Source organism: Triturus cristatus, chromosome 8 (genome assembly GCF_964204655.1).
Source record: "Triturus cristatus chromosome 8, aTriCri1.1, whole genome shotgun sequence".
Classification (NCBI taxonomy): Eukaryota; Metazoa; Chordata; class Amphibia; order Caudata; family Salamandridae; genus Triturus; species Triturus cristatus.
Genome location: NC_140591.1, coordinates 106508214 through 106534908, shown reverse-complemented (window position 1 = coordinate 106534908; position 26695 = coordinate 106508214). Strand labels below are relative to the sequence as shown.

The 26695-nt window shown below is 44.5% G+C and overlaps 1 protein-coding gene across 8 annotated transcripts in view; it reads right to left on the bottom strand.

Moving 5' to 3' along the window:
- The window catches only part of POU2F1 (POU class 2 homeobox 1), a 668152-nt gene that overhangs the window by 190101 nt on the left and 451356 nt on the right, over positions 1–26695 (bottom strand). For 5 of the 8 annotated variants that reach the window (XM_085621115.1, XM_085621114.1, XM_085621116.1 and 2 more), the window contains 2 exons: positions 6870–6964; positions 6438–6464 (listed from right to left, as the gene is read on the bottom strand). In XM_085621115.1, coding sequence (XP_085477241.1) covers positions 6438–6464; positions 6870–6964 — 122 coding nt within the window. The remainder of the gene's footprint in view (positions 1–6437; positions 6465–6869; positions 6965–26695) is intronic. The other 3 variants (XM_085621119.1, XM_085621121.1, XM_085621120.1) reach the window with 1 other exon arrangement.

Sequence of the window (26695 nt, the reverse complement as noted above, 5' to 3'; positions counted from 1 at the left end):
GCAAGTGTGTCGAAAAATATTTCTTTCCCCTTAGAGTGGATGTGGCCTTCTCTACATCCGTTTTCTTTAGTAAAGATACAATTTTGCTTATCAGTGTGTTTTTGGGGGGTGGAGTGTGTGTAAGGGGTTGATGAAGGGGTTACATGCTCTACTTATTGTAGGGAAAAATGTGATTACCCAGTGTGGATTATCGGATGGACTTACTGGGCCAGACTAATCTCTGCCCTTCTCAACGGGCATTCAGAAAAAAACATACCCTTACTGGAGTGTTGTATTAACTGGAGAGGTATTAGGACAGTTAGCTGCTGCTTTTAGATGTCAAACATACAAATCTACTTGCAAAGATTGCCTAGTTTACTAAAAGAGAAATCTCTGTAGGCACAGAACGTTTTGCTGGCTAGCAAGAGGGGCCAAACCAAGCAAGAATGCATTACATCTATTTGAAACCAGTTTGCTTTTTCTCAAAAATGGTGTTCACTAATTAATGTATCTATAACCATACCTAGGAAATCAACTGACCTTATCAAAGCACGTCTATGGTGCATTACCCTGGTGACCATGAATGCTGTGTCCAACCTAGTTTAAAAAATGTTTTTGAATCATGAGAATGACCCATAAATATGTTCCAGCAAGTGAGTGGTTGAAATGTTGGCTGTGTCCCAAACCACTTGGGAGCAATTGGATATCAACGCCATCCAAAGCTTTACTCACTCCTTAGTTGAAAGACGGTTATTCCTGTGATCGGATGCAAGAAAGCCTTTCAAGTCGCACTCCAAAGAGCTATCTAATCCAGTTGACAATTTGCAGATTTCAAAGTACCCGCATATCACTGAGTCCTGTGTTGAAATACATTACTGTAGCTATCCGTATCTGCTTTACGAAGATTCTGAACACAACAGCAATTCTAAATCAAACTCAAAAAACAAAATTGCACATCAAAGCAAGGCAAACATTATCGCTTTCGAAACAATGTGATACAGGAATCAGATAAAATTACTATTCTTCGCTGCCTGTAATATTAAGCTAGAGACATGGCGATTCTCCTGTGCTCCCATATACCAGGAGATGGGTGACAATATGCTTTCTTCACCCGTCAGTCACAAATTGCCTACGTTTGAAACAATGAAAACATTTTGTATTTACCTTTAATAATGCGTTACTTTTTTTCAAAGTAGACATTTCAGTTTCCAAGTGACTTGTAATCCTTCTCGAAAACCCACAGTGCAGCAAGGATAAAGACTCCAACTGGATTGTTTTCACCCACGAGTTGGTGATAGTGCTGCGAAGCAGGACAGCTTATGTGCATTAGTGCACAGTAATAGCAAATCTAAAGGTGTTTATTAGCTGAAACATCTTACTAGAAGCTGATATCTGGGAAAGTGAATAGGCAGTGCTACACCCTGCAAACCTACTGTTATGGGTAAGTAACATTTTCATTTTGAAGTATCTGCTGCCATAGATCACATGTTTTGCAGAGATTGGAAACCAGTGCCATTCTCTCTAAAGTGGTGGCTTGCAAGGCAGATGCTGTTTAAGGACGGTTTGCACAAACGATGCCTCTTGACGGGCATGTGTACCTACACACCGGTGCATTGAAAACATGCGCAGTGAAGATCATGTTGCATTTTTATAGATGTCTGCAAGCAGGATATTTCCCAGGAAAGCTAGAATGTACCCTGGGCACAGTATTTTAGTGTATGCTTAACTTTGGAACAACACACTTAAATGCACTTATCTAACCATCATGCGAGGCCTGACTTGGAGATAGGCTTCCCTAACTGCGGCTTGGTAAAGCAATGAATAGTTGTGTTCTACAAATTGATTTCGTATGGTGAATATATAATATAAAAGGACTTGTTTGACATCTAACGTGTGCAAGGCTCTTTCGACAACTCATTGCTGTAGGTAAGTCAATAGTTTGGTTAACATGATACAAAGAGAACAGTATGCAGAAAGTAAGGGTATGTTTTTAGAAAGATTCGATCTTTGTGCACCTGAATAAGAGGTTATTCCATACTTGCAATTCGCTTACTCTGCGAAAAGAAGTTACTGCAATGAGTAAGGCCACTTTCCAGGAGACAAACTACAGTGGGTAAAAATGTAACAACTTAAAAGGGGTCCCTTCATCTGGATGATATCCACATTAAGATTCCATTCAAGGAATTGGTGGTGTTCCTGGCGACATACCCCTTTTTAGACCCCCCCCCACCCCCATGAATGCTTTCCAACACAATTTAAATAAAGATTGGTGTTGGCTATTCTGCATGTAGGCTGTTACAGCTGTAAAATGAACCAAAGGATAGGTGTATGCTAGGCCTGGTATCTGCAAATGCGGCAAATAGCAGCTGATGTCCAATAACGGCGCTTGAAGAGGCCATTCGTTGACGTTGAGATGGTAGTGCACAAATCTCTCATTTGGCAGTGTAGCACTCTTTTAAAGGGTCTACATGTCTCTTTCTGAATAAGCATGTACTCTTCTGGAAGTTGACGGTACTCAGACTAAGACCACAGTTGCCAAATCCAAGACTGTTTTGAGGTTTGCATGTCACAGTTAACTCTGATGCTGAGTAGTAGTTCTGCACATAGGGGTAACTTCTTACATGTATAAACTGACAAGTACAATAGTGTGAAGTACTACTTGCCCACGTGGGAGTGACCACAGCTCCAGCATCAGAATCCTCCTCTCCTAAAGGGCCTGGACTTTGTCTTCCCTTAAAAGGACATTTGAGTTTGAAAATCAGGTCACTGCACAGTGGTAGCAGTTTTTGCTCCTCCTCTCTCCTGTTGGTGCTAATAACCAGACGTGCCAGTTTGGGCTTGGAGTGTCCCCAAAGTCTTGGCTGTGTCCATGTTTCTTGCTTTTTCTCCACCATCACGTTCAACTGTGGTACAGGTGTCCTCTATCAAAGGAGGCATTTAAAAGGCGAGCTCTACATCAGGGTGAAAGTTGATATCCTCAGATAGGCTTGCCTTCAGAGAAGGATGCTGGTATTTGTTTCCCTAGATTTGCCATAGTCGCATTCTAGAGCACTTTAGATGTTGACTTTGGTAATGAGCATCCCCTCGTCCACAAACTCCTTGCCTCTTTTTCAGTAGGCTAGCAGCTCTGTTTCTTCCCAGGGGTACCTGTCATTTCTAGACAAGTAGAGCAGTAAAATTGTGATGCGCCATCAAGTTACTGCGTTTACAACTACTTTGTCAGCTGCATTAATGTTTCAGCTTGCCTCCCCGAAGGTGGGGTATCCCCAGGGCTCTGGGCAAAGGTAATTTTCCTAGATGTAGGAACAATCAGGGAAACTGATGGTACATGGCACTTTATGTACAAAGGACCTTCTTGTGCTACCACAAGAGGTTTGAACTTAGAGTGGTCGGTCATCCATTGGTTTTCAGCATATGATATGATGTAAAGCCCCTCAGTGGGGAAGCTTTTATTGGATAGGGCTCCAAAGACTGGTCTTTAGGGGGGTCCATACTATAATCATTTTCATCATCCATAGGGACAGGATCTTTGCACAGCTCAGGAATGTTGAAGAATTGCTCAGTCGCTGTACAGTGGATGTGCTGCTGAGTAAGACTGCACTGGTCGCTGTGGCAGTTGACCTGTGTCTTTTTGGGACAGGCAATGATCTAGGTTCGTCAGATATGTCCGCCTCGAACATAAATTAGTCCTGCTGTTATCTGTTTCTGGAGATTGTTGCTTCCTAAATCAGAGTTCTCTGAGGACATGTATTTTGGATTTAGCTATCACTAGCCTCCCAGAATACTAGACGGGCCTCATTTCACTCTGTTAAGAGTATGTCCCTTTGATGCTTGACTTGGTCAGTGGTCAAGGAGTGCTTCAGCAATGCATTTTTAGTGTACACGCAGACATTACCTCCTGTAATGGATGGTCATCTTATTTTTAAAGGCCTAGCTAGACAAAATGTTAGATTCCTTGGTAGGCAAATGTTACATACCCGTTGCTGGTCTGACTACAAGGAATTGCTGTTATAATTAGGGCAGAACTGGTTTGTGTGTTCTGCATAATTCAACCCCCACGTCATTAATTTACAAAAAGGACTTGACATCTTTCATTCAGGTTGATTTCGAAGCCGTCGATAATAATACGGTGTCTGTGTATCTTGCAGGAAGCAATCCGGTTCTTTGCCTTCTGTAGTTAAATGGTCCGGAAACTCAGACCAAGCATGTCCAAGCTCAATGCCAGTAAAATCAATCTGAAGTGAAGTCGTTGTCCTGCTGAACTGTGCATTTCTGGGAGGGATAATGAGTCACCTAGGAAGTGAGAAAGTGAAACCTCCACTTCAAATAAAAATTTGCAACATCCGCACCCAACACTAGATTTCTGGACTTTGCAGAGGATGTAATCTAGAGCAGCATTGCTTCAAACTTATCTGTTATACACTGTGGAGCCTGGTGAGGAGAGCAAATTTGTGAAAGGGTCTGTTTGCCCTAACTAGGAGTCTGTGATTTACATCATAACTACAATTGAAAACTCCTCTTTCCCGATCATCTGCATTTCAGATGGATGGGTTGGGGCGGGAGTACAGACAACAGGACACTATGTAATGACCTGGACCCAGGCACTCCATTTAATAATAAAAAGGATGTTGGCTAACACTCACATCTGCCTCAATAATTCCAGGCCGAGTCTTTAAGACTGAATATTTTTCAGCCGCCATTCAAATTTCTACCAAAATGAAGAATAAAACATTCTAAAAACTAAGGGTCAACAACTTTGAGAATTCTGGATGCTGGTGTCTGTGACAAGTGAAATATAAACTGGCACCAGCGATGGTAGCGCCTTTATGAAACAATGGCATCAGTCACAACAGTGCTGCTCCGCAGATAAATATTGATGGCTGAACTGTGAAGAACACCAACATCTACACTAATGACTGAAGGTACTCATGGAATCTATAGGAAAGAGTAAACAGATGAAGTCTTCATTTTGAAAATCCTTGAGGAAAGTCAATTAATCTCGGACACAGTGGTGAGTAAAACCAGAAACAGCCTTGACGCCCGTGGATGGGCTGTCATGCAAGAACACATAGTGCTATCGCTGCAAACTAAACTGATTTGCTGGTTTCTAGGCTTAATGTCCACTAAGGCTCAACCTGATTTTCTGGTTTCTAGGCTTAATGCTCAACCTGATTGGATCAGGAATGTGTTAATAATAAAGGAGTATCTACAATCAAATAAAATCTGTTAGTATAATTATATTAAGTTGAATAAATTAATGAAGACTAAGTATAAAAGAAATATATCCTTAGGATGGCCAAGAGATCATGCGATGTGGTTTGTATATGTATGTACGCTGGCAAGAGCAGTGTTTGTGTGAACATGCTGCCAAAATGGGTCACTAAGCAGTTCAGACTCACTGTTGAATTCATAAGCTTGAAACCCAGCAAAACCAACTCATCTTAATGTGTTTTGTAAATTAAGCACTCAAAATTGTTAATAAAGGCAAGCAGAGGTAGTATGAAGCACTATAAAAAACACAATCTATTACTATACAGCTAAAGAGGTCCTGGAGGACAAACAGTCTTTTCCAAATTACTCTGAATAATTTGAAGGTGATAATCCACACAGATAGCTCACACATTTTAAAATGAGACAAAAGGAAACGAAGAGCAGCTTTAAAGAAGCTTGAGAAACACAAGAAGATTACTATGGTTTTCTAGGAATTAATAGGAGATGGAGTGTATTTTACCAGGAGACTGAAATAATGAGCTGTGTTTTATGGCAATGTACACTGTTAATTGTATTGAGTGGCTTTTCATTAGCCTCTTTTTCAGACATAAATTGGGGAGCAAAGAAGTTATGCTAAACCCAGCTATCAGATTCATCATACAAGCGAGTTTCTATTCAGATTTAGTATACAGGTGGATGTGTTTCATTACACACTAATATCTTTAAAAAACAGCTTCGTTAAGATTCAAGCATCAGTGCAAACCTGACAACTCTTACCGCCCGCCATAAGTCAAATGGTTTCAGCGAGTACATAGCAAGGACAACGTGGAACAACTGGAGAGGAGCTGAACAGCATTAAAAAAATACTTTATTTCTCAGTATAAACCAACTAGAGAGACAGGTTCTGTGATTTAAGTGGAAAATACGTCTGAGATGCTGTGATAGCTGCAACTCCTTCCTTTGGCTGCTCGATGATACGATGGATGGGAACAATGAAAGACTGTATATCTACAAGTATTGGATGTGTAAAATATAGGCATAATGACCAACAAATTGTTTGGCACTATTCTGTCCTTAAAACATCAAACAGAGCAGTCAACCATGGAAAGCCTTGGGCAGAATACCAGCCACATATTCATTCACAACCAATTAAAATGATAAGATTAACAATATACTGGATGAATATATATACAATCTTCAATAAATAAAGAGAACTCAAACCAAATAGTGAATGGAGCAATGCCAACCTGGGGAAGAATCAAATTTCCATATAACTAAAAAGAAAAGGGGAGAAAAGAAAAAACAAGATTCACAAAATAGCAAAACCACTTAACAATGCCCTCTGGATCCCCGATTATAATTGTGTACTTGACTGTAAATACATTTCAAGTGAGTGTTATGTTGTCATACTCCATCCACTTAACCATTGATCATTCACATAACACACATGCTTGACCCTTCAACACAGTACAAACCTCAAGAATTCAAAAGGTCTCTAAATCGGTCTGGAGATAATGACTCATTATTGTTAAAGTCAGAGCATACATAAATTAAGTCTGCTATTATTTAAATGCCTGCTGGTGCAATCAAGAATGATTCCTTCATTGCATACTATGCAATCCTTCCAATTCTTCAATCTCCCTCACTCAAAGATAAGAACATCCAGGAAAAAGTCTGACCTGTGAGGCAAGAGTGATGCTTGGCTGAGACTGCAGGAGGTTGGCTTGGCTTTGCTGAGGTAGTTGTGTTAAGAGATTTTGCGCTTGCAGAAGGCCTGCAAAAAATGAGGAACATTTATTGGACAATTTACAAAGGGACAGACCGGTTGTACAATATTTCAGTTGAGGACAATGATTAAACAACTGAAAAAAATATTTTATAACTGAAGGCTGTAGCTAGTCAGGCAACACACAATACTAGTTCATAAGTCACAGCTTTAATATTTCATGAGTCAGTTTATTTGTGCATTAAAGACTTTAATTTCTGCCAGATTGGGTTACATCCCCATCATTTGCTCACATTAAAAAGAACGGATCTAGTAAGATTTAGTGGATTTGGTGCATAAACAAAAAAAACCTTTTGCCCTGGCTCCCCTGTTTTTATTTATTTATTTTCTTTTTGTGAACTTGGATAGCTAACTATGACCATGGGCAGTATTGGCCCGCCAAACAGGCCTTAACATTTCACAGTAAATAAAACATGTTCACTAACTGGCATATTTAAATTTTTCACATGTCAGCTGTTACATGCACAAATGATACCAACTCATTAGACGTGAGATTCCAATTGTGAGTCTCGATTAAAGCATTTTGCCACCCAAATCTTGGGCAAAAGAACCACATGAGCTGATAAGCAGGTACATAACAAAGTGGTCTACCTGGCACATTAATATGATAAAATCCTTATACAATTGTATTGCCAACTTAAAAACTACGTCAGTTAGCTTCAAGTTAGGTCCTTCTCCCTCCGGTTTAAACCTAAAAATACAAATTACACTTTTAAAATAGTAACTTGAGCTAAGTGATGTGTTCCAGGAGAAGATAGGCAAGTCATTACCACATAGAACTTATTGCAAATAAAAATCAATACTCACAATGAATTTGTATTTTAGGAGTTACAATGGTAATTTTTAGAAGGTTGCAAATTCTTGCCTATAAGCAATCTAGTTTGGCTTGGGAACCAAAATCTCCTTCTGGCTGACGTTCCTGTAGTTTACTCCCACGTATTTTCTATTCCAAGTACTGCCTTTGCACGAATGCACCGTGCTGCTCTGAACCTGCACAGTTTCGCTCCAGAAATGAAGTGAGCAGCCTAGAAAGATGACACTCCTGCAAGCTGTCAGTGGCTTTCAAGATTGTCAACTACTCCAGGCGAGGAACTCCAAAAGCAAACTGGTACAGTGTGCAGTCTCCTAGAGTTAGGATCTTATGAAGAAGTAGAGTCACAGAACAGGAAGGATTATTCTTCTGATAGAGACTTTAGCCGCAGACTCCTCACCTTTTGAACAGATATCAAAGCAGTATCTATTTGGAGGAGGATCTGTGGATGGACTCAAACCAGAAAGTCCTCCAGGACTGAGTGGGCAACATGACCCCCTCAGTGAACCAAACTATCTAGACCATAGTGCTTCATGAACGTATGAAGTTGCGCACATATAGCTGCTTGGCAGATGTCCAGGATAGGGATCCTGCAGGCCAACGCCGTGGAAGCAGCTTCCGCCTGGGTGGAGTGGTCTCGTAAGCCTTTCGGAGGATTTTATTTTTGCCAATGCACAGCAGATTAAGATCTGCTGTGCATTGGCAAAAAAAAAAACACGATCCCGTGGGAGATGATACGCTTCTGCACAGGCTTCCCTTACTTTGCTCTGGCATACCCCACTTAGAGCACATCTTCCCACAAGGTGGTCTTTGGTAAGATCGATCCAGAAACTAAGCACTCTTTTGGGGTTCGAGAAATTGAGTCTCTCCTCCTCCTTGAAGAGAGAGGAGGTGGAGCATAGATTGCCAGCAGGGTGATGGTTTAACTGAAGTTGAATGTTGTCGCAACTTTTGACAGGAACAAAGCCGGAGTCCACAGAAGCAGTTTGTCTAGGAAGAAGGCAGTCTAAGGTGGGTAAACACAAAGAGCCTGAAGCGCACTCACACACTGTGCAGAGGTGATGGCAACCAGGAACAAAGATTTAATGGTGAGAAGCTGCGAGGGAAAGCTGTGGAATGGCTTAAAGGGAGTGCGTAATAAGTAAGGACAAGATTAAAATCCCATTGCGGGCTGACAAACTGAGAAGGGGGGTAACATGTTGTAGCTCAGGAATCACATCACAATTGCTGACAAAGGAGGAGGACTGATCAGGCAGCCAAAAAAAGGCAGAGAAGTCCAAAAGATAACCGGTAACTGCGCCCAGAGCAAGGCCTTGCAAGGAGGGAGATAGAACAAATCATAAATTATCAGACAGTCTGGTCTGGAGGAGATCACATGGGTCCAAGGCAGAAAGGATCTCAGCCAATGTGAGTATTTTTAGTTTGCCCTTCTGCAATAAAGGTGTTTAGGGGCTGGAAGTCCAAGATATGCCTGAGGTCCTCACCTTTTTTCAGGGACAATGAACTAGCGGGAATAATAACCTCTACCTTTCTTAGAGCAAGGTACTCTCTATGGCACCTTTAGCAACAGATGCATCTCCTGCAGCATACACATACGCACTTCTGAAATTCGTTCTAGTGCAGGAGGAATATTAGGTGTGGGGGAGAGAAAAGGTAGGGCGTAGCACTTTTGAACAATTTGCAAGACGCTCTGTCACACTTGCCAAACTGGAAGAAAGTGTTGAATCCTGGCCCCGCCAATTGGGCATCAGCCACTGAGGACTAATAGGCTGTTGCTGCCTGTACACTAGCCCCTGGGATTAAGTCCTAAACTTTCAGGCCTAGTAAGGAAATTGCTTTGCAAGGGTGAACAGCCCCAAGGAGTGCCCTGTAGCAATGCTACCGAAGAGGCAAGACATCAAAGGACATACCCATTAGTGATGCCAGTACTTCACAGAAAATTCAGCTGATCTAATCCAGTAATAACTGTGAAGCACAACACTGATAATGACTGACCGCCAATGCAGTGTGTGGCATCCAAGCCTGTGCAAATGACTTACTGTGCTGCATCCTACTCGTCATTTATCCTCTAAGCCAAGGAGGCCCTGTCGTCAAGGACCACCAGCAAAATCCAAAAGTTACATACCTTTGGTAATGCCGTATCTGGTAGAGACTATCTAGCAGCAGATTCCTTAGCTTAGATTATTCGCAAGGCATCCGACATGATACGGAACATTTTCAAGCGGTACCACCACTGTGCACCACTAGGTGGCACCGATTGGCTGTGTGTCGGTGTCAGACGTATTCCGCACTGGATGGGACATTTATTTATGCAGTGTTTTATATATTCCAGTAGTGGCGCGAGCAAGCAATTATATCTAATACTTGAGTGAAATATTACTTTCAAAAGCAAGAAAACAATTTAAGCGGATGAAATAAACTCTGCCCCTTAAGGATAACACCGTAATACAATTTCTGCAATCAACTAAACACCATAAAAGATACCATTTTTTTACAGTTAAGCTGGGCATCAGCCATGGAAAGTTCCGTGGTAAGACTCTTTGAAAGAGGGTTGTACAGTTCCCAATGAGCTTCATTTTAGAAGTCGTGAGGCTAGCGGATTATGTACCCGCAAGGAACGGTTGATAGTCACTAAGTAACTGTTCTGTGTTTTCTCTGAAGGGAGTTATGGAAGGAATTTGCCTGTTAGAAAAATCTTAGCTTCCTTCTTGAATCTAGACGTGGTTGGGAAGCTTCTAATGTTTATTGGTAGTGAATTCAAGATTCTAGGTGCAGAACCTGCGAATGCTTGGTTATCAGTTTTCTTCTTCCGGAAGAATGCCGTTTCTAGCACCATATCCCTAGCGCTCCGGGAGTACCTGCCTCCTCCAGATATTAAATTTTTTTGAGCTAGATACGAAGGTGTTTGAGAGTGAAACGCTTTGTGTGTGATACAGGCAAGTTTGAGTTGGAGTCTGGCTTTTTAAGGTAGCCAATTCAGAGCGTTCAAGTGCGGAGAGATGTAGTTGAATTTTCTATAGCCTGTTATGAGTTTGCAGCTGTGCTGACACAGGCTTTTTTGAGGAGCTGCTGAGATGTTGGGCAGTCGTGAAAGAGTTGTACATCCGTATTCGATCCTTGAGAGGACTAAAGCCTGAACTGCCATTTTGAGGTAGGAGGTTTCTAAGAATAGTTTCCATTTTCTAAGGTAGCTCAGGTGAAACCAGGCACTTTTAGCCAGTGAGTTGATGTGGGTTTGTATGTTCAGGTTCTTGTCCAGCACGATTCCTAGTGATTTGGTTGAGTCCACTATGATCGGGGTGCAGTTCGGCACGGTGATGTGACTTGGTCCATTCTTTTATGTAAGCAGAACTTTTAGGGGGGGGACATTAGTAAGAATTCAGTTGTTTGCGTGTTAAGTTTAAGCTGTTGCACGGTCAACTTTGGTACTTCATTCATTGTCTTAATCTCCTCCAGTGATGACATTTTAATGTAAATCTGTCTCTCATCTGCATACATATAGAAAGAGATTTTGGCGTGACAAAGTCTTTCAGTTAGCGGTTCCATAGAGAGGTTAAATAGAGTTGGGGAGAGAGTTGAGCCTTGCGGTACACCAATCATAGTAGGGGACGGCAATGATGAACAAGTTACTTACCTTCGGTAACAATGTATCTGTAAGAGACACATGTAGTTATAGATGCATTACCTTTAGAATTACCCCCAGGTGTCAGACTGGATCTGGAGAATTTTTTCGTAGCAGTTCCCCTGCGTGTCGGTAGGTGGCATCGGTTGACTCCACGTCTGTCGTACGCGTCGTGGTTGCCGGGATGACGTCACGGTGTCTACTTAGATGCCATCCCTGCATGCTGATGTCAGTTCTGACCCGACTTTCCACGCCAGAAGCGCAGAGCCATGCAAGACACTGATCACTGCTGCACATACTTAGGGCCCCAGAAGGAAGTCCCTATCCCTAGAAGTCAGTTTGCAGAACGGGGAGGATGGGTGGGGCAGTAAGGAATCTATAACTACATATGTCTTACAGATACTTTGTTACCAAAGTTAAGAAACTTGTTCATTTGAAAGAGACGGTAGTTATAGATTCCTTACCTTTAGAATAGATACCCCAGCAATGCCAACCCCGGTGGTGGGTCTGCAAACTAAGTTTACACCAGGAAGTCCTGGAGAGCAGAACGGCCATAAATTTGTCTCTCCGGACTTGGCTATCCAGGCAGTAATGTTTTGTGAACATGTGCAGGGATGCCCACATAGCTGCCTGGCAGATGTCAATCAGCAGAACTCCACATCCCAAAGCAGTAGTGGTTGCCGTCACCCTGTTAGAGTGAGCGCGTAGTCCTAATGGAGGTTCCTTTTTCACCAAACAGCAGCAGATTTTGATGCATAGGACAACCCATCGAGAGATGGTACGTTTGTGCATGGCCTGACCTTTCTTGGCGCCCACATAACCCACTAAGAGTTGATCGTCCACCCGGAAACTTTAGTGCGGACCAGCAAGTGAGGCACACGACTCAAGGAGGAGATCCACACCAATTTATAAAAATAACCAGTATCTTTTTATATGTTTTGGCACCAGAAACAATTTGTTCAGGTAAGTACGCTTTTTATAGAAATATTTTAGAGTTAAAAAATGTGACACTTAGTTCATATTCTGGAGGCTGCAAAAATATCCTATAGGAGGAAAAGTAAATGCGGCATTCAGGTATAGTATAGCAATTTACAGGACCCTTGTCCAGGAGTTAAGGTGAGTGGTGGGAATGGTCCAAGTCAGCACCAGCAGAACACCACCATTGGCACGAGGGCAGCCGGGTGCAGAGGTGCAAAAGAGGCTGCAGGCATTTACTGGGGGACCAGTCGGGCTGAACCAACAGGGGGGCTCAGTCCTCAGGATACTTGGGGACGTAAGGATACCGTTGGTCCTTCTCCACAGCCCAGGGGCGACGGGTGCGGGCGTCGGATTTTCTTACCGGGAGCAATCGAGGTAGAGGGGGCCTGCTTCCACAGGCTGCAGGTGATATGGGGGAGTCCACGAGAGGTGTTACCACACTGGACTCGGTCTATGGAGGGTTGGGGCATCACGCCAACATCGTTGGCCCACTTCAACTCGGGCTTGGAGCAACAGGTGCAGTGGGGTCTTCAGGCGTTGGGATTCTGTGGTGACAGAGTCCTTGCAGGGGTCTTTGGATGCCTGCAGGGGTCTTTGGATGCCTGCAGGATGCAGGGAAGCATGTGTGCTGCTTCTCTGGAGTTCTTGGTTCCTCTTTGAAGTGCTGGCAGGTCTCCTGGGCTTTTGGGACTCAGCAGTTCCAGGACAGTCGACTTTTGGTGCAACTGGCAAAGGCAGCAGGCTGGCCAGCAGGGTTGGCGCCAAGTCAGTTGCTGGATCTTCTGTTCTTGAAGGATGCGTTCCTTCACATCCTTCATCTTACAGGTTGGCAGGAACTGCTGTTCTAAACTGTGAATTTAGGGGCATAAGGGGAGTGTGGGGTAGTAGCCAATGGGTTACTGAATGGACCCTTGGGGGTCACTACGCCTTCTATATGACCACTTCCTGTGGGAAGTGGGCATAACCCTGTGGCTGGATAATCACACAAACTATACCTAGGAAAAAAGAACACTGGAGATGAGACCTTGGACCAACAGTAACTGACAAACCCTGGGGAATAAATGGGCCCCCTCAACCCATACTTGGCACGGCACAACCAGGGGGAGTCAACCTTGTGAGAAACTGGCTCTATATATACTGCACCAAAGTGAGGTACAGTGTATATAGAGTCCAAGAACCTCCAGAGGTAGGCAGAGGTTAAAGTTAGATAGAATCTTACTCTCTAAAGTGGTAGCTTGGTCAAGCAGTAAGGCAGTATCAGAAGACAGTGTTAAGCATTTGATTTACACACTCAGTCAGCAAATGAATTCACACACTCAAGAACTGAACTCTAGGCCAATTGTTTTTGTATAAAAAAAATATACTGTTTATTTTCAGAATCAGGCAAGCCTGGAACAGGTAAGCATTAAATACTTTTCAGTAATAAGTTACTGGATATAGAACTGTTTGAAAAAGCAATAGCAATGGTACTTTGTTTGATTTACAAGGGAGCAGTAGTATGCAATACTTAGCAAATACAGTACATTGGAATGAATAAGCATTTTCAATAAATTGCAGGTAAGTTACTTTTCGGATTTCTTTTTCTAACAATGCTGGATCCTGGATTCAGCACTGGGACATTTCCTGAAAACAGTTGAGAAAATCAGCTTTGTTAGATGTACGATTTTTAAAGAATATTCTTGTATTTCAAAAGTTGACACTTTGAAACTTTTGACAGAGAACCACCAATGTTATCCTATGGAAGGAAATTCAATACACATGTAAGTTACTTTTACGTTACTTTTCCTACTCAGTGCCGGATATGTAGATTCAGCACTCGGACAGTTCCGGAAAACAGTAGAAAAAATGTGTTTTAGTTATTTGTGCAATTGTTGTCACTCGAACAGGATTAGAAAGTGAATTGTACCGGAAACCAATGGCCCGCAATTCTCTTCTTAGATATGACAGTCAGCACACAAAGTCGTTACGGGACAATCTGCCGTATGGCCAATTTCTGCGTGTCAGGAGGAACTGTTCTTCTCCAGAAAAATATAAATACCATGCCCGTAATCTTTCAGAGCAATTGACAGAAAAAAAGTATCCGCAAAAATTGATCAAACAGGCTTTGAAACGTGCAACCAACAACAACAGAGAGGCATTATTGGAACCTCCGGTTGAGAAACCCTCTTTGGATCGCTTAACTTTTGTTAACACCTTCAGTACCTTAACAAACGGGATTCAGAAGAGCATTAAGAAACATTGGCGACTTATGAATACCTATAAAGATAAAATTCCACTCCCGTCGTTTTCATTAAAGAGAGGAACGAATTTCCGAGACAAATTAGTACATACTGGACCCTAAGAACTGAAATCAAGACAAGTTGGTACACTATGGGACCTACCGGCAGTCCAAGGACACCATCCCTGTGGTGTTTGTACAATTGGTCCACAGACAAAATATTCAAAATCCATAGATATTGGAACAAACAGATCCTGGGAACAAAGAACTTTCCCGAACTGCAACAGTGACAATCTGATATACTTGATAGAGTGTCCGTGTAAATGCCAATATGTAGGTGTGACAACTCGAAAAGTCAGATTAAGAATGTTAGAACACAAAAGCACGTTTAGGTGCAGAAAAACAAACACTAAATTGACAAGACATTTTGCGGAGTCTAACCATCAAGCAGATCATTTCACTTGGACGGTTTTAGAGAAGCCACATATACCATCCCATGTGAGTGACATATCCCGATTTCTATTTTTGAGAGAACAGAAGTGGGTGTTTAAAATTCACAGTGACATCTCAGGCTTGAATGATGTCATACCATGGACATCCTTATAAATCATAAGTCATAATGACTTGCGACAAGTACCGATGCCTTATAATTATGTTTCATAATTACTAATAAATATCAATATTACAATAGGCATTATTACATGTATATGGGTTTTGAGATCAATGACTAGATTCATCTGCAGACGCATATTTATTGACTCCCTTCTGTGTCTGTACAGCTACCTCTATCCGTTTTGTCGAACTGCCAGTCGTGTTGTGAGAACTCGCTGATTCAATTAGCGAGATATCGATTTAACGCCTTTTCAAACTTTTTGAAACCACTGTTGGTTATGTTCTTAAATAGTGAATCGATCTGGACCATAAAGTTGTGTGATTTTAAACGACTAATGAATACACTGAAAAATCGTGTGCTAAAGAAGGTAAATGCTACTTACCAGTATGCATCTGTTCTTGGCATGTAGAGCTGCTGCAGTCACATTATTGCATTAGATCGCCGCCTAGTGTTGGGTCCGGATGTTGCACGTTGTTGTCTTGGAAGAGTCTTCGAGGTCTCACGAGATAGGTGACTCCTCCCCTGGACTACAGTGCGCATGGACAGCACCTCCATCGTCAAATTGTTTTTTCGCCATTGTGGCAAAGATGGAGGATAGTAATGGAAAGAAAAGGTGTCCATGTAAATGTATCTAAGTAAGATAGTACTGCAACTGCGCTCGGCACCAGGGAGGAGGGTGGACATGTGACTGCAGCAGCTCTACATGCCAAGAACAGATGCATACTGGTAAGTAGCATTTACCGTTCGAGGCATATGAGCTGCTGCAGTCACATTATTGCATAGACTGTATAGCAGTTCCTCCTCTAGTGGTGGTTACCGGTGGCAGTTGCAGTAGTCTGGAAAAGTGTTTTAAGGACAGCCTGACCTACAGAAGCTTGTTGTTTGGCTTGCACATCAACACAATAGTGTTTAGTGAAGGTTTGTATGGTAGACCATGTAGCTGCCTTACAAATGTCTTCTAAGGGGATATTCCCTAGAAAAGCCATGGATGCCCCCATTTTGCGCGTGGAATGTGCTCTTGGGGGAATAGTTAATGTGGGTTTAGCTTTTTGATAACATATTTGTATGCACTTAACTATCCATCTGGCTATCCCTGCCTTTGAAATAGGGTTAACCTTATGATGTTGACAGAAAGACACAAACAATTGTTTTGTATTCCTAAATGGTTTAGTTCTGTCTATGTAGTAGAGTAGAGCCCTTCTGACATCCAGTGTGTGGAGTGCTCTTTCAGCTACTGACTGTGGTTTTTGAAAAAAGACAGGTAACTCAATTGATTGGTTAATGTGAAAACTAGTTATGATCTTTGGTAGGAATTTAGGGTTTGTTCTGAAAGGTTCTTGAATTGTTAGTGCCTGCAATTCACTCACTCTTCTGAGTGAAGTGATTGCTATTAGAAATGCCACCTTCCATGTTAGGAACTGTAATTCGCAAGAATGTAGAGGCTCAAAGGGTGGACCCATAAGTCTAGTTAGTACAATGTTAAGATTCCAGACTGGGGAAGGTGGAACTCTTGGAGGGATTATTCTTTTGAGCCCTTCCATAAATGCCTTAATGGGTGGTATTCGGAAAAGAGACATGTGTTATCTGTTCTGGAGGTATGCTGCAATAGCCGCTAGGTGTAATCTTATAGATGAATATGCTAGATTACATCTTTGTAAGTGTAGTAGATAACAAATTATGTTTTGGACAGAAGCGTCTAGTGGATTGATTGGATTATTTTGGTAGTAAATAACAAATCTTTTCCATTTGTTTGCGTAACAGGCTCTGGTAGGGGGACGTCTTGCCTCTTTGATGATATTCATACAATCAGGAGGCAGGTTAAGGTATCCGAACTCTAAGACTTCAGGAGCCAGATTGCTAGGTTCATTTGATTGGGGTCTGGGTGTTGTATCTCTCCATGATTCTGTGCGAGTTGTTTTGGAGAGAGGTGTAGTTTTTGATGAGGGACTACAGAGAGTTCTAGGAGTGTTGTGTACCATGGTTGTCGTGCCCATGTGGGAGCAACTAGGATCATCATAAGTGTCTGTTGCTTTAGTTTGCGTACCACTAGTGGAATACGTGGGGTTGGCGGAAAAGCGTATGCAAATCTGCCGGACCAGTTCATCCATATCGCATTGCCCTTTGACTGCGGGTGTGGGAACCTGGCAGCGAAGGATGGGCATTTTGCGTTTTCCTTTGTGGCGAACAGATCTATGTCTGGGTGTCCCCATGTTTGAAAGAATGGGAGTAGGACTTCTGGGTGAATTTCCCATTCGTGGATCTGTTGACTGTGTCTGCTCAATAGGTCTGCAATCTGGGTGTTTACTACTTGGAGATGTTCTGCTAGAAGATGGATGTTTTGTGGAATGGCCCATCTCCATATACTTTGCGCTAGTTGTGATAGCTGCAGAGAGTGTCCCCCCCCCCCCTGTTTCTGTATATAGAACATTGCTGTCATATTGTCCGTCCGGACTAGAACAGTCTTGTTGGCTATGTGTTTTTGAAAAGCTTTCATTTCTTAAAAGATTGCCAGTAATTCTAGATAGTTTATGTGGTGTATTTTTTGGTGCGGTGTCCATAGACCTTGCACTGTATGTTGAAGTAGATGGGCTCCCCACCCTGTGAGTGATGTGTCCGTTGTCAACACCACTTGTGAAACTGGCTCTTGGAACAGTCGTCCTTTTGAAAGGTTTTGTGTGTTCCACCACTGCAGAGAGCGATGGGTACGACTGTCTACCAACACTAGGTCCTTTAGTTTCCCTTGAGCCTGGTTCCATTGTGTTGCTAGGCATTCTTGTATGGGACGCATTTGTAGCCGAGCATGTGGGACTATGAATATGCAAGATGCCATCATGCCTATGAGTTGCATAAACACTCTTGCTGTCAAAAGAGTTTGAGGTTGGAATTTTAGGATCATTGCTTGAATGTTTTGTATTCTGGCTGGAGCTGGGCAAGCCTTTGCTACTGTGGAGTCTATAGTTGCTCCCAGATACTGCTGTATATGGGAGGGTTGTAGATGGGATTTTGGGTAGTTGAGGGAAAATCCCAGGTTGTGTAATAGATGGATTGTAGTCACTGTGTGTTGCAGACATTGGTGATGTGATTTGGCTTTTATCAGCCAATCGTCTAGGTATGGAAACACATGAATATGTTGTCTCCTTAGATGTGCTGCCACTACTGCTAAGCATTTTGTGAACACCCTTGGAGCTGTTGTTACTCCGAAGGGTAGGACTTTTGAATTGGTAGTGCTGTCCTTGCACTACAAATCAGAGGTATTTCCTGTGTGAGGGATGAATAGGTATGTGAAAATATGCATCCTTTAGATCTAGCGTGGCGAGAAAGTCGCCTTGCTGTAGCAGTGGTAGTACTTGTTGGAGTGTGATCATGTGAAAATGATCGGAGTGTATGTATTGATTGAGGGGACGAAGGTCGAGAATGGGCCTGAGGGAGCCGTCCTTTTTGGGGATTAGGAAATAGAGAGAGTAAACTCCCTTCCCTTGTTGTTGCAGAGGAACTGGTTCTATAGCGTGCTTTTGAAGCATTGCTAAGACCTCCTGTTGTAATAGTATGGTATGTTCCTCCGACATTGGTCTGTGTTTGGGTGGTATGTTGGGTGGGGTAGATGAAAGTTCTAGACAGTAACCAGAATGGATAATTTGCTTCACCCACCTGTCTGTTGTGATGGATTCCCAGACGGGTAGGAACCGTGATATTCTGCCTCCGACTGGTGTTAAGTGGTCTGGAGGCAGGTGTAAGAAGTCACTGTTTGGGAGTGGTGGAGGTACGGTTGTTGTTGTTACCTCTACCTCTGCCTTTAGTATTGTTTCCTCTATATCCTCCTCTGCCTCTGTGAAATGTGTTTTGGGAGGTAGTTTGGAAAGGTTGAGAGGTTTGTGCATTATTTCCTCTCCCTGTACCTCTATAGGAGGATCTACGAAAGGAACGTTTGGATTGGTAAAACTGCAGTACACCCATAGATTTAGCGACGTCCGTATCCTTTTTCATTTTGTCTAATAGGACATCTGTTTCCGGCCCGAACAGGAAATCTTGGTTAAGGGGTTGATTGAGAATAGTGGTTTGCACCTCAGGTTTGAAACCCGATATGCGAAGCCATGCGTGTCTCCTTAACATCACGCTTGTATTGACTGTTCTAGAGGCTGTGTCAGCTGCATCTAGAGCACACTTTATTGAAGCATTAGTGATGAACTTTCCTTCTTGGATAAGGTCATTTGCCTGTTGTTTATATGGCTCAGGGAGATGTTGGAGCAGCTCCTCTAACTTGTCGTAGTGCGCCCTGTCATATCTAGCTAACAATGCTTGTGTGTTACCTATTCTCCAGGTGTTGGCTGCTTGTGAAGCCACCCTTTTCCCAGATGCCTCTAGTAGTTTGGACTCTTTTTCTGGTGGTGCAGCGTCACCAGTGGTTTGTGAGTTAGCCCTTTTTCTTGCATTAGCGACTACTAGAGAATCAAGCTGTAGTTGACCCTTGATGTATGTAGGGTCGGAGGGTGCTGCTCTATATTTCTTTTCTACCCTAGGGTTAAGTATTCTAGCCCTAATTGGGTCTTTGAATATTTCTGGTGCATGTTTTAAAACTCCTTTGAGCATGGGTAATGTGCGTACACTTCTTTCTGTGGTTGGGAAGGTGTCCAGCAAGAAATCCTCTTCCATAGGGTCAGCATGCATATCTACCCCGTGGAAACTAGCAGCTCTGTCTACCTACTGATGGAATGCAATGGTGTTGTCAGGAGGGGATGGTTTTGAAGGATATGGTGTGGGGTCTAGGATAGGTGGGTTATTGTCCGGTGAATATGGGTCTCCCCATGTGTCCTGGTTGGGATTTATATCATCAGGATCTTCATAAGGGTCTTGTGGATCATTATTTATGTCATCATCTGGGTCCCCATCACGCTGTTGAGGCATGGGAGGTGTGTATGGCACATAAGGCATAATAGGAGAGAGAGGAGGAGGAGGAGTAAGAGGTCTAATAGGAGAAGTAGCAATGTCTTTCCTTTTAAGAGGAATAGGAGAGGGTAAGGCAGGAGGAACTTTCCTCTTGTGGAGCACCACATGACCTGTGTTAGGGTCAATGACTATTTTTTTCTGTTTTGGATCGACAGGATCCGGATAAAACAGCTCCTCCTCTGTATTTGTTGGTTTCGGCACCGCAGATTTGTGGTTTTTCTTATTGGGAGTCGAAGGTTTTGTAGGCTTCGGCTTCGACTTGTTTGGCTCGGAAACCTTGTTTTTGTTCGGTTCGGGGGCTTTATTGACTTAGACGTCCTTTTTTGGATCAACCGTTTTCTTGGGTTCGATCTGTTTTTTAGGCTCGGTGACCTTTTTGGAGTGGTTTGTCTTTTTCGGGTCGATTAACTTTTTCGAGTCGATATTTTTCTTGGGATCGACCGTTTTCGGCTCGAGATGCTTCGGCTCGACGTTTTTGGGAACGGTCGAGTCTCTCGGTGCCGGAGCCGGAGTTGGTGCCGTATGTGTTTTTCTCGGCACCGAAGGCATTTTTGGTGTTGGGAGATGCGGTTTGCTCGGTCCCGAGCTACCGGAAGGCTTTTCTATTATCTTCGGAGCCGGGCCCGAGGGTGGGGCTTCCGAAGGGATGTTTCGATCGTGACGAAGGCCTTGTGGCGATGTCTTGACCGGAGCCTTATGTGGGGTGATTGGGACAGGGGCTTCGGTACTCACGTGCTGCCCCGCTGGGATTGGGTCATCTGAGTCCGATTCTTCGACTGTGACGAGTTGTAGGTCGTCCGAATCCTCGGCATCCGAGGGGTCGTCGAAGAAATCGTCCGGTGCTGCTGCTTGTCGATGCATCGCTTGTCGATGGGCCCTCCGGTTCCTGATTGTCTTTTTGGAACGGAAGAGTGCGCAAGCTGAACAGTCTTCTTCCTTATGCTCCGGAGATAGACCTCTGTTGCACACTGGGTGATGATCCGTGTGTGGGTATTTAGCACCGCACTGGGGGCATTTTTTGAAAGGGGTCCTTTCCATGGGCCCGAGGCCCACGTGGCGTCGATAGGCCCCGAGGCCTGCGTCGATGAAAATATGGGAAATAAAGTCTTGTAAAGTTGTAGGGTACCGACCGGAGAGCAATCCTGTCGAGATACTTTTGATTTGCTGTGAATAAAGTTGAAAACTTCGGAGTCGAAATTGGCGTCGCAGAAGTACAACCGAACCCGATGGCGGAACAAAACAATCTGACGATGGAGGTGCTGTCCATGCGCACTGTAGTCCAGGGGAGGAGTCACCTATCTCGTGAGACCTCGAAGACTCTTCCAAGACAACAACGTGCAACATCCGGACCCAACACTAGGCGGCGATCTAATGCAATAATGTGACTGCAGCAGCTCACATGCCTCGAACCTACTGTTTCCTTATGGATAGACGTCATTTTGTAGTTCCATGAGACGTCATCAACAAGCGCCGTTAGCTCATACTAGGCTCTACTACCAGACTAGAGAACTACGGCGTCCAGGCTAACATGCGCTATTTGATAGATTCAATTAGACGTCAACGAGATTCGCCGGACGTCGACGCACGTCTTCGGTTCAAATAGAACCAAGAACTAAGTATGGCCACCTCCCATACGACTCAGGGCAGAACCAGAGGTACCGACGGAGAGGTGAGCCCCGTCTATATAATGTTATGTTTATATAGTTATCAATAGACAGAGCTGGGTGAGATAAGCAAGGTAGAAGCATAGACTACTCGTCTATTTGCCTCACTGTTTTCCTTTTTTCTGTTTCCCGTGTATCGATAGCCAGAGGTACATGTGGTAACACTATAGCTCTGAAGTGGCGTTTTGATATGCACGCGTTCTAAATCTAGTCTTTCAGAGGACAGTTAGAGACAGAGTAGAAATCTCTCTCCCCCTTTTTCAGCATGTTATCGTATTTCTCAGAATGACAAAGTCATGGCTTAGTATCTCTGTCAACTACAGTTCAATAATTTACCACACTTTTAAAACATTTGTATTTGACAAATCTTTGGCCATAGGATGGCGCTAATCAAAGAGATCCCATCCTTTCTTTCCTCATCACCATCTCCACACTGTTACCGTGTTTTTCAGAATGACGTGGTCATTGCTTGGTATCTTTGTTGACTTTACCTTAATGATTTACCAGGCTATTGGCTGGTGCTAATTTGTCAATTTGAAGAGAGCCTTCCTTTTATCATTGCCGACTCCATACTAATATTTGAAAAGTACGCAATGGAGTGAGAGTTTTTTACAATTATATCGTAGTCACTTTTAGGTATTTTAAGTCATGTCCTATCCGAGCCTGTGTTTTGGATTCATATGCAATTCACTAGACAGTAACCATAATGAGAGATATAAAGAGAAGAAATTTCATACAGTTTCTCATGCTCTTGGTTTGTAAGAAACAATTCCCCTCTATTTTAGGGCGGGCCTCCATTTACCTGAGTAGTCACCGGGTGAGGTGAGGCTTTCTCCTTGTGCAATACAGGTAAGCACATTGAGTCAACAAAAAGTTTAGACTAATTTATAGTTATAAATTGGTCTCACATGATAACGAAAAGTTTCTTACCTGTCGGTGTAGTTTTGCAGCTTGAAGATCTTTCTGGATTCACTATGCTGTGCATTATTCCGCGATCTTGTGGTTGGGTCCGGATTCGTAGTCTTTTCTTTGTTTTTTTTTTTTTTTTTGTAGCCCAGGTGGGCGTCGACGTCCACTATTTGGTGCACCTCCCGTGACGTCGTCGTGCTTCCTGCGGAAGTCCCACCTTTGGGGCGCCATCTTCGGGTTCTTTTTTCCCTGTTTTTTTTTTTTTTTCTTTTAACCCTAGGCGATTGATTAATCCTTTTGTCCATATTTCTGTACGTATCCACCTATTTGATCCTATCCATTTCACCCCCTCTTCCTCCAGCCTCATCTTCCTGGCGGAGGTGGGTGGGTTCGCTACTGAATCCAGAAAGATCTTCAAGCTGCAAAACTACACCGACAGGTAAGAAACTTTTCGTTTTGCAGCGTGAATCTTTCTGGATTCACTATGCTGTGCATAGACTTTGTAGCGGTTTTCCTATTTTTGTGGTGGCTGGGTGGAAGATGATCGCTGGTCGTTGAAAATGTGTTGTAGCACCTTCTGTCCGACCTGTGCTTCCTTATTCATTTGAATGTCCACGCAGTAGTGCTTTGTGAACGTGTGCACAGATGCCCAAGTTGCTGCGAGACAAATGTCTTGGATGGGCGTGTTTGCCAGGAAGGCAACTGTGGCCCCCTTCTTCCTTGTGGAGTGAGCTTGTGGCCCCTCCGTTAGCTCCTGTCCAGCCTGTTTGTGACAGAATTGAATAGTGAGGGCAATCCACCTAGCGATGGTGCCCTTGGTCACTGGTCTACCCATGAAGCTAGTAGCAAAGGACACAAACAGCTGCTTCGACTTCCTGAGTTCCTTGGTTCTTTCAATGTAGTGCATCACCGCTCTTCTGGCATCGAGGGTGTGCAGGGCCTTTTCTGCGTTTGTAGTCGGGTTTTGGAAGAAACTCGGTATCTGGATACTCTGATTCATGTGGAACGCCGACACCACCTTGGGCATGAAGTGTGGGTCCGTCCTCAGGACTACCCTGTCCTTGTGAATTTGAATGTAGGGCTCCTGTAGCGTTAGTGCTTGGAGCTCGCTCACTCTGCGTAGTGATGTTATGGCCACTAGAAAGGCAGTCTTCATCGTCAACATTTGTAGATTGGCCTTGTGAATGGGTTCAAACGGCGCCTTCATGAGCTCCGTCAGAACCACGTTTAAATTCCATGCCGGCGGCGGCAACCTTTTCGGGGGTGCCATTCTTTTGGCTCCCTCCATGAATCTCTTCACCACCTGCGAGCTGAAGAAACTTCCACCCTTCTCACCTCTGGTGTAGGCAACGATCGCTGCTAGGTGCACCCTTAGGGAGCTCGAGCAGAGGTTACTCTTTAGAAGGTGTGTGAGGTACCTCAGCACAGTTGAGTCTCTTGTCATTCTGTTGTGCAGGCCCTTCTTCCTGCACCACACCGTGAATCTCTTCCACTTTGCGCTGTAGCACTTTCTTGTAGTAGGTTTCCTTGCCTCCCGCAGCACTCGCATAGTGCTCTGAGGTAACCTTAGGTGTGCGAACTCTAGGTCTTCAGGAGCCATGCTGCTAGGTTGAGGGTCTCTGGCTCTGGGTGCAGGACCTCCCCGTTTTGCATTGAGAGCAGGTCTTTTCTTCTCTCGAACTTGTACGGATTGCCTTGCGCCATTTCTTGAATCTGTGAGAACCATGTCTGCCTCGCCCACTGTGGGGCCACCAGGATCAGAGTCATGTTGCTGGTTCTGCACTTGTCGAGCACTCTGTGCAACAGGGGTATCGGTGGAAAGGCGTAGGCAAATGTCCTCGACCAGCTTATCCATAGGGCATTTCCCTTGGATTGCTGATCTGGTTGCCTGGACGCGAAGCTTTGGCATTTTGCATTGTGGCGTGTTGCAAAAAGGTCTATTGTGGGAGTCCCCCATCTCCGGAAGAGTTTCTCCGTTTCCTGGCCATTGAGCTCCCACTCGTGTGATGCTGAGGTCTGCCTGCTTAGCCAGTCTGCCTCCACATTGTCCTTCCCCGGTAGGTGAATTGCCAGCAGATCTATCCTGAGAGGTATGGCCCATCTCCAAATCTCCTGAGCTAGGGATGAGAGGGGAAACGACTGTGTCCCCCCTTGTTTGTTGATGTAGAACATCGCCGTGGTGTTGTCTGTCTGTACCAACACCCTCTGCCCGCACAGGTGTCTCTGGAATGCCTTCAGGGCTAGCAGTATCGTTTTCAACTCGAGGTAGTTGATGTGGCGGACCGCGTCTGCCGGAGCCCATAGACCCCTCACTCTGAGGTTGTCCATGTGCGCTCCCCATCCCATCTGCGATGCGTCCGTGGTAATGGTCACTGTTGGGCTTGGTGGTGTCAGGCTTCTCCCTGTTGTTATGTTGTCTCTGTTCCACCAAGATATCTCCTCCTGCACTGCGTGCGTAACAACCACTAGATCCTCCCAACTTCCGTTTGCTTGTGACCATTGCTGCTGCAGCCATTCCTGTAATGGTCTCATGTGCAGGCGTACATTCGGCACCAGCTGGATACAGGACGCCATCATCCCCATCATCTTGCTCACCGCCCTCACTGTCAGAGCTCGCCCCTTCTGGTAGAGCTGCGTCTCCTTCAGTAGGGCATCTGTCCTCCTGTCGCTGGGCACTACTGTATTGTTGAGGGAGTTGATCTGTGCCCCCAGGAAAATCTTTACCTGTTCCGGTTCCAGCGATGATTTTCCCCAGTGGATGGAAAATCCCAGATTTGTGAGGGTGTCCGTTACGCGTTTTGCGTGCCTCTCGCACTTCTCGCGTGAGTTTGCCTTGACCAGCCAGTCGTCCAAGTATGGGTATACGTGTATGCCCTGCTTTCGTAGGTGTGCCGCTACCGCCGACAGGCATTTTGTAAATACCCTTGGCGCTGATTTTAATCCGAAGGCCAGGGTTGTGAACTGGTAGTGTTCCTGTTCGATGTTGAATCTTAGAAGGCCCTTGTGCCTTCTGTTTATTGGGATGTGAAGGTAGGCATCCTTGAGGTCCACGGTGACCATGAAGTCCCCTTCTCTTATCTGTGGCAGTACCTCCTGCAGTGAAGTCATTTTGAACCTTTGCGTTCTTATGAACTTGTTTAGGTAACGGAGGTCCAGTATGGGCCTGAGGTCTCCGTCTACCTTCGGAACCACGAAGTAGTTTGAGTAGACCCCTTTGTTGCGTTCCCCGAACGGCACTGCCTCTATGGCTCCCTTTTGTAGGAGTTTCCGCGTTTCCTCTCTGAGTATTGCCAGTTCTTGGGCAGATCTCTGTCTTCCTTTCGGTTTCCTGTTTGGAGGTCTTTTCTCCAAGTCTACGCAGTATCCGTACTGCACGATGTTCCGTATCCACTTGTCTGTGGTTATGCGCCGCCACTCCTGAAGGTAGAACCTCAGCCTTCCGCCTACTGGTGACGTATGCTCGTAGGCTCTTGAATCTTCTCTTCCCCCTGATGACACTTTTCTGCGCCTCACCCTTGGGGACTTGACGAGGGTAGGCGTCTTCTTGCGTGCTGAGTCACTTCGAGGAGGGCTGATCGCCCCCTCTCCTCCTTTGGCCACGTCCGTTCCCTCTCCCGCGAAAGGACTGGCCCCGAGGTTGATATTGCCAGCTTTGCTTCTGCTGACCTTGACCGTGACCTTCGCCCTGCTGACCTTGTTGGAACGCCTGGTGCGATGTCCCTTGTTGGCTTGCACCCCTACCGTAGGGTCTCCTCGAGGGATTACCTCGTCTCATTCCCCTCAGCTGTAGGGCCCCCATGGACCTCGCTGTCTCGTTTTCCTTCTTGAGCTGGGTGAGCTTTTCGTCCACCGTTGCTCCGAACAGTGTCTCTCCGTTGAAGGGTGTGCCAAGGATGTTGTTCTGCACTTCCGGTTTGAATCCCGAGATTCTTAGCCATGCATGCCTCCTCTCTGTGACCC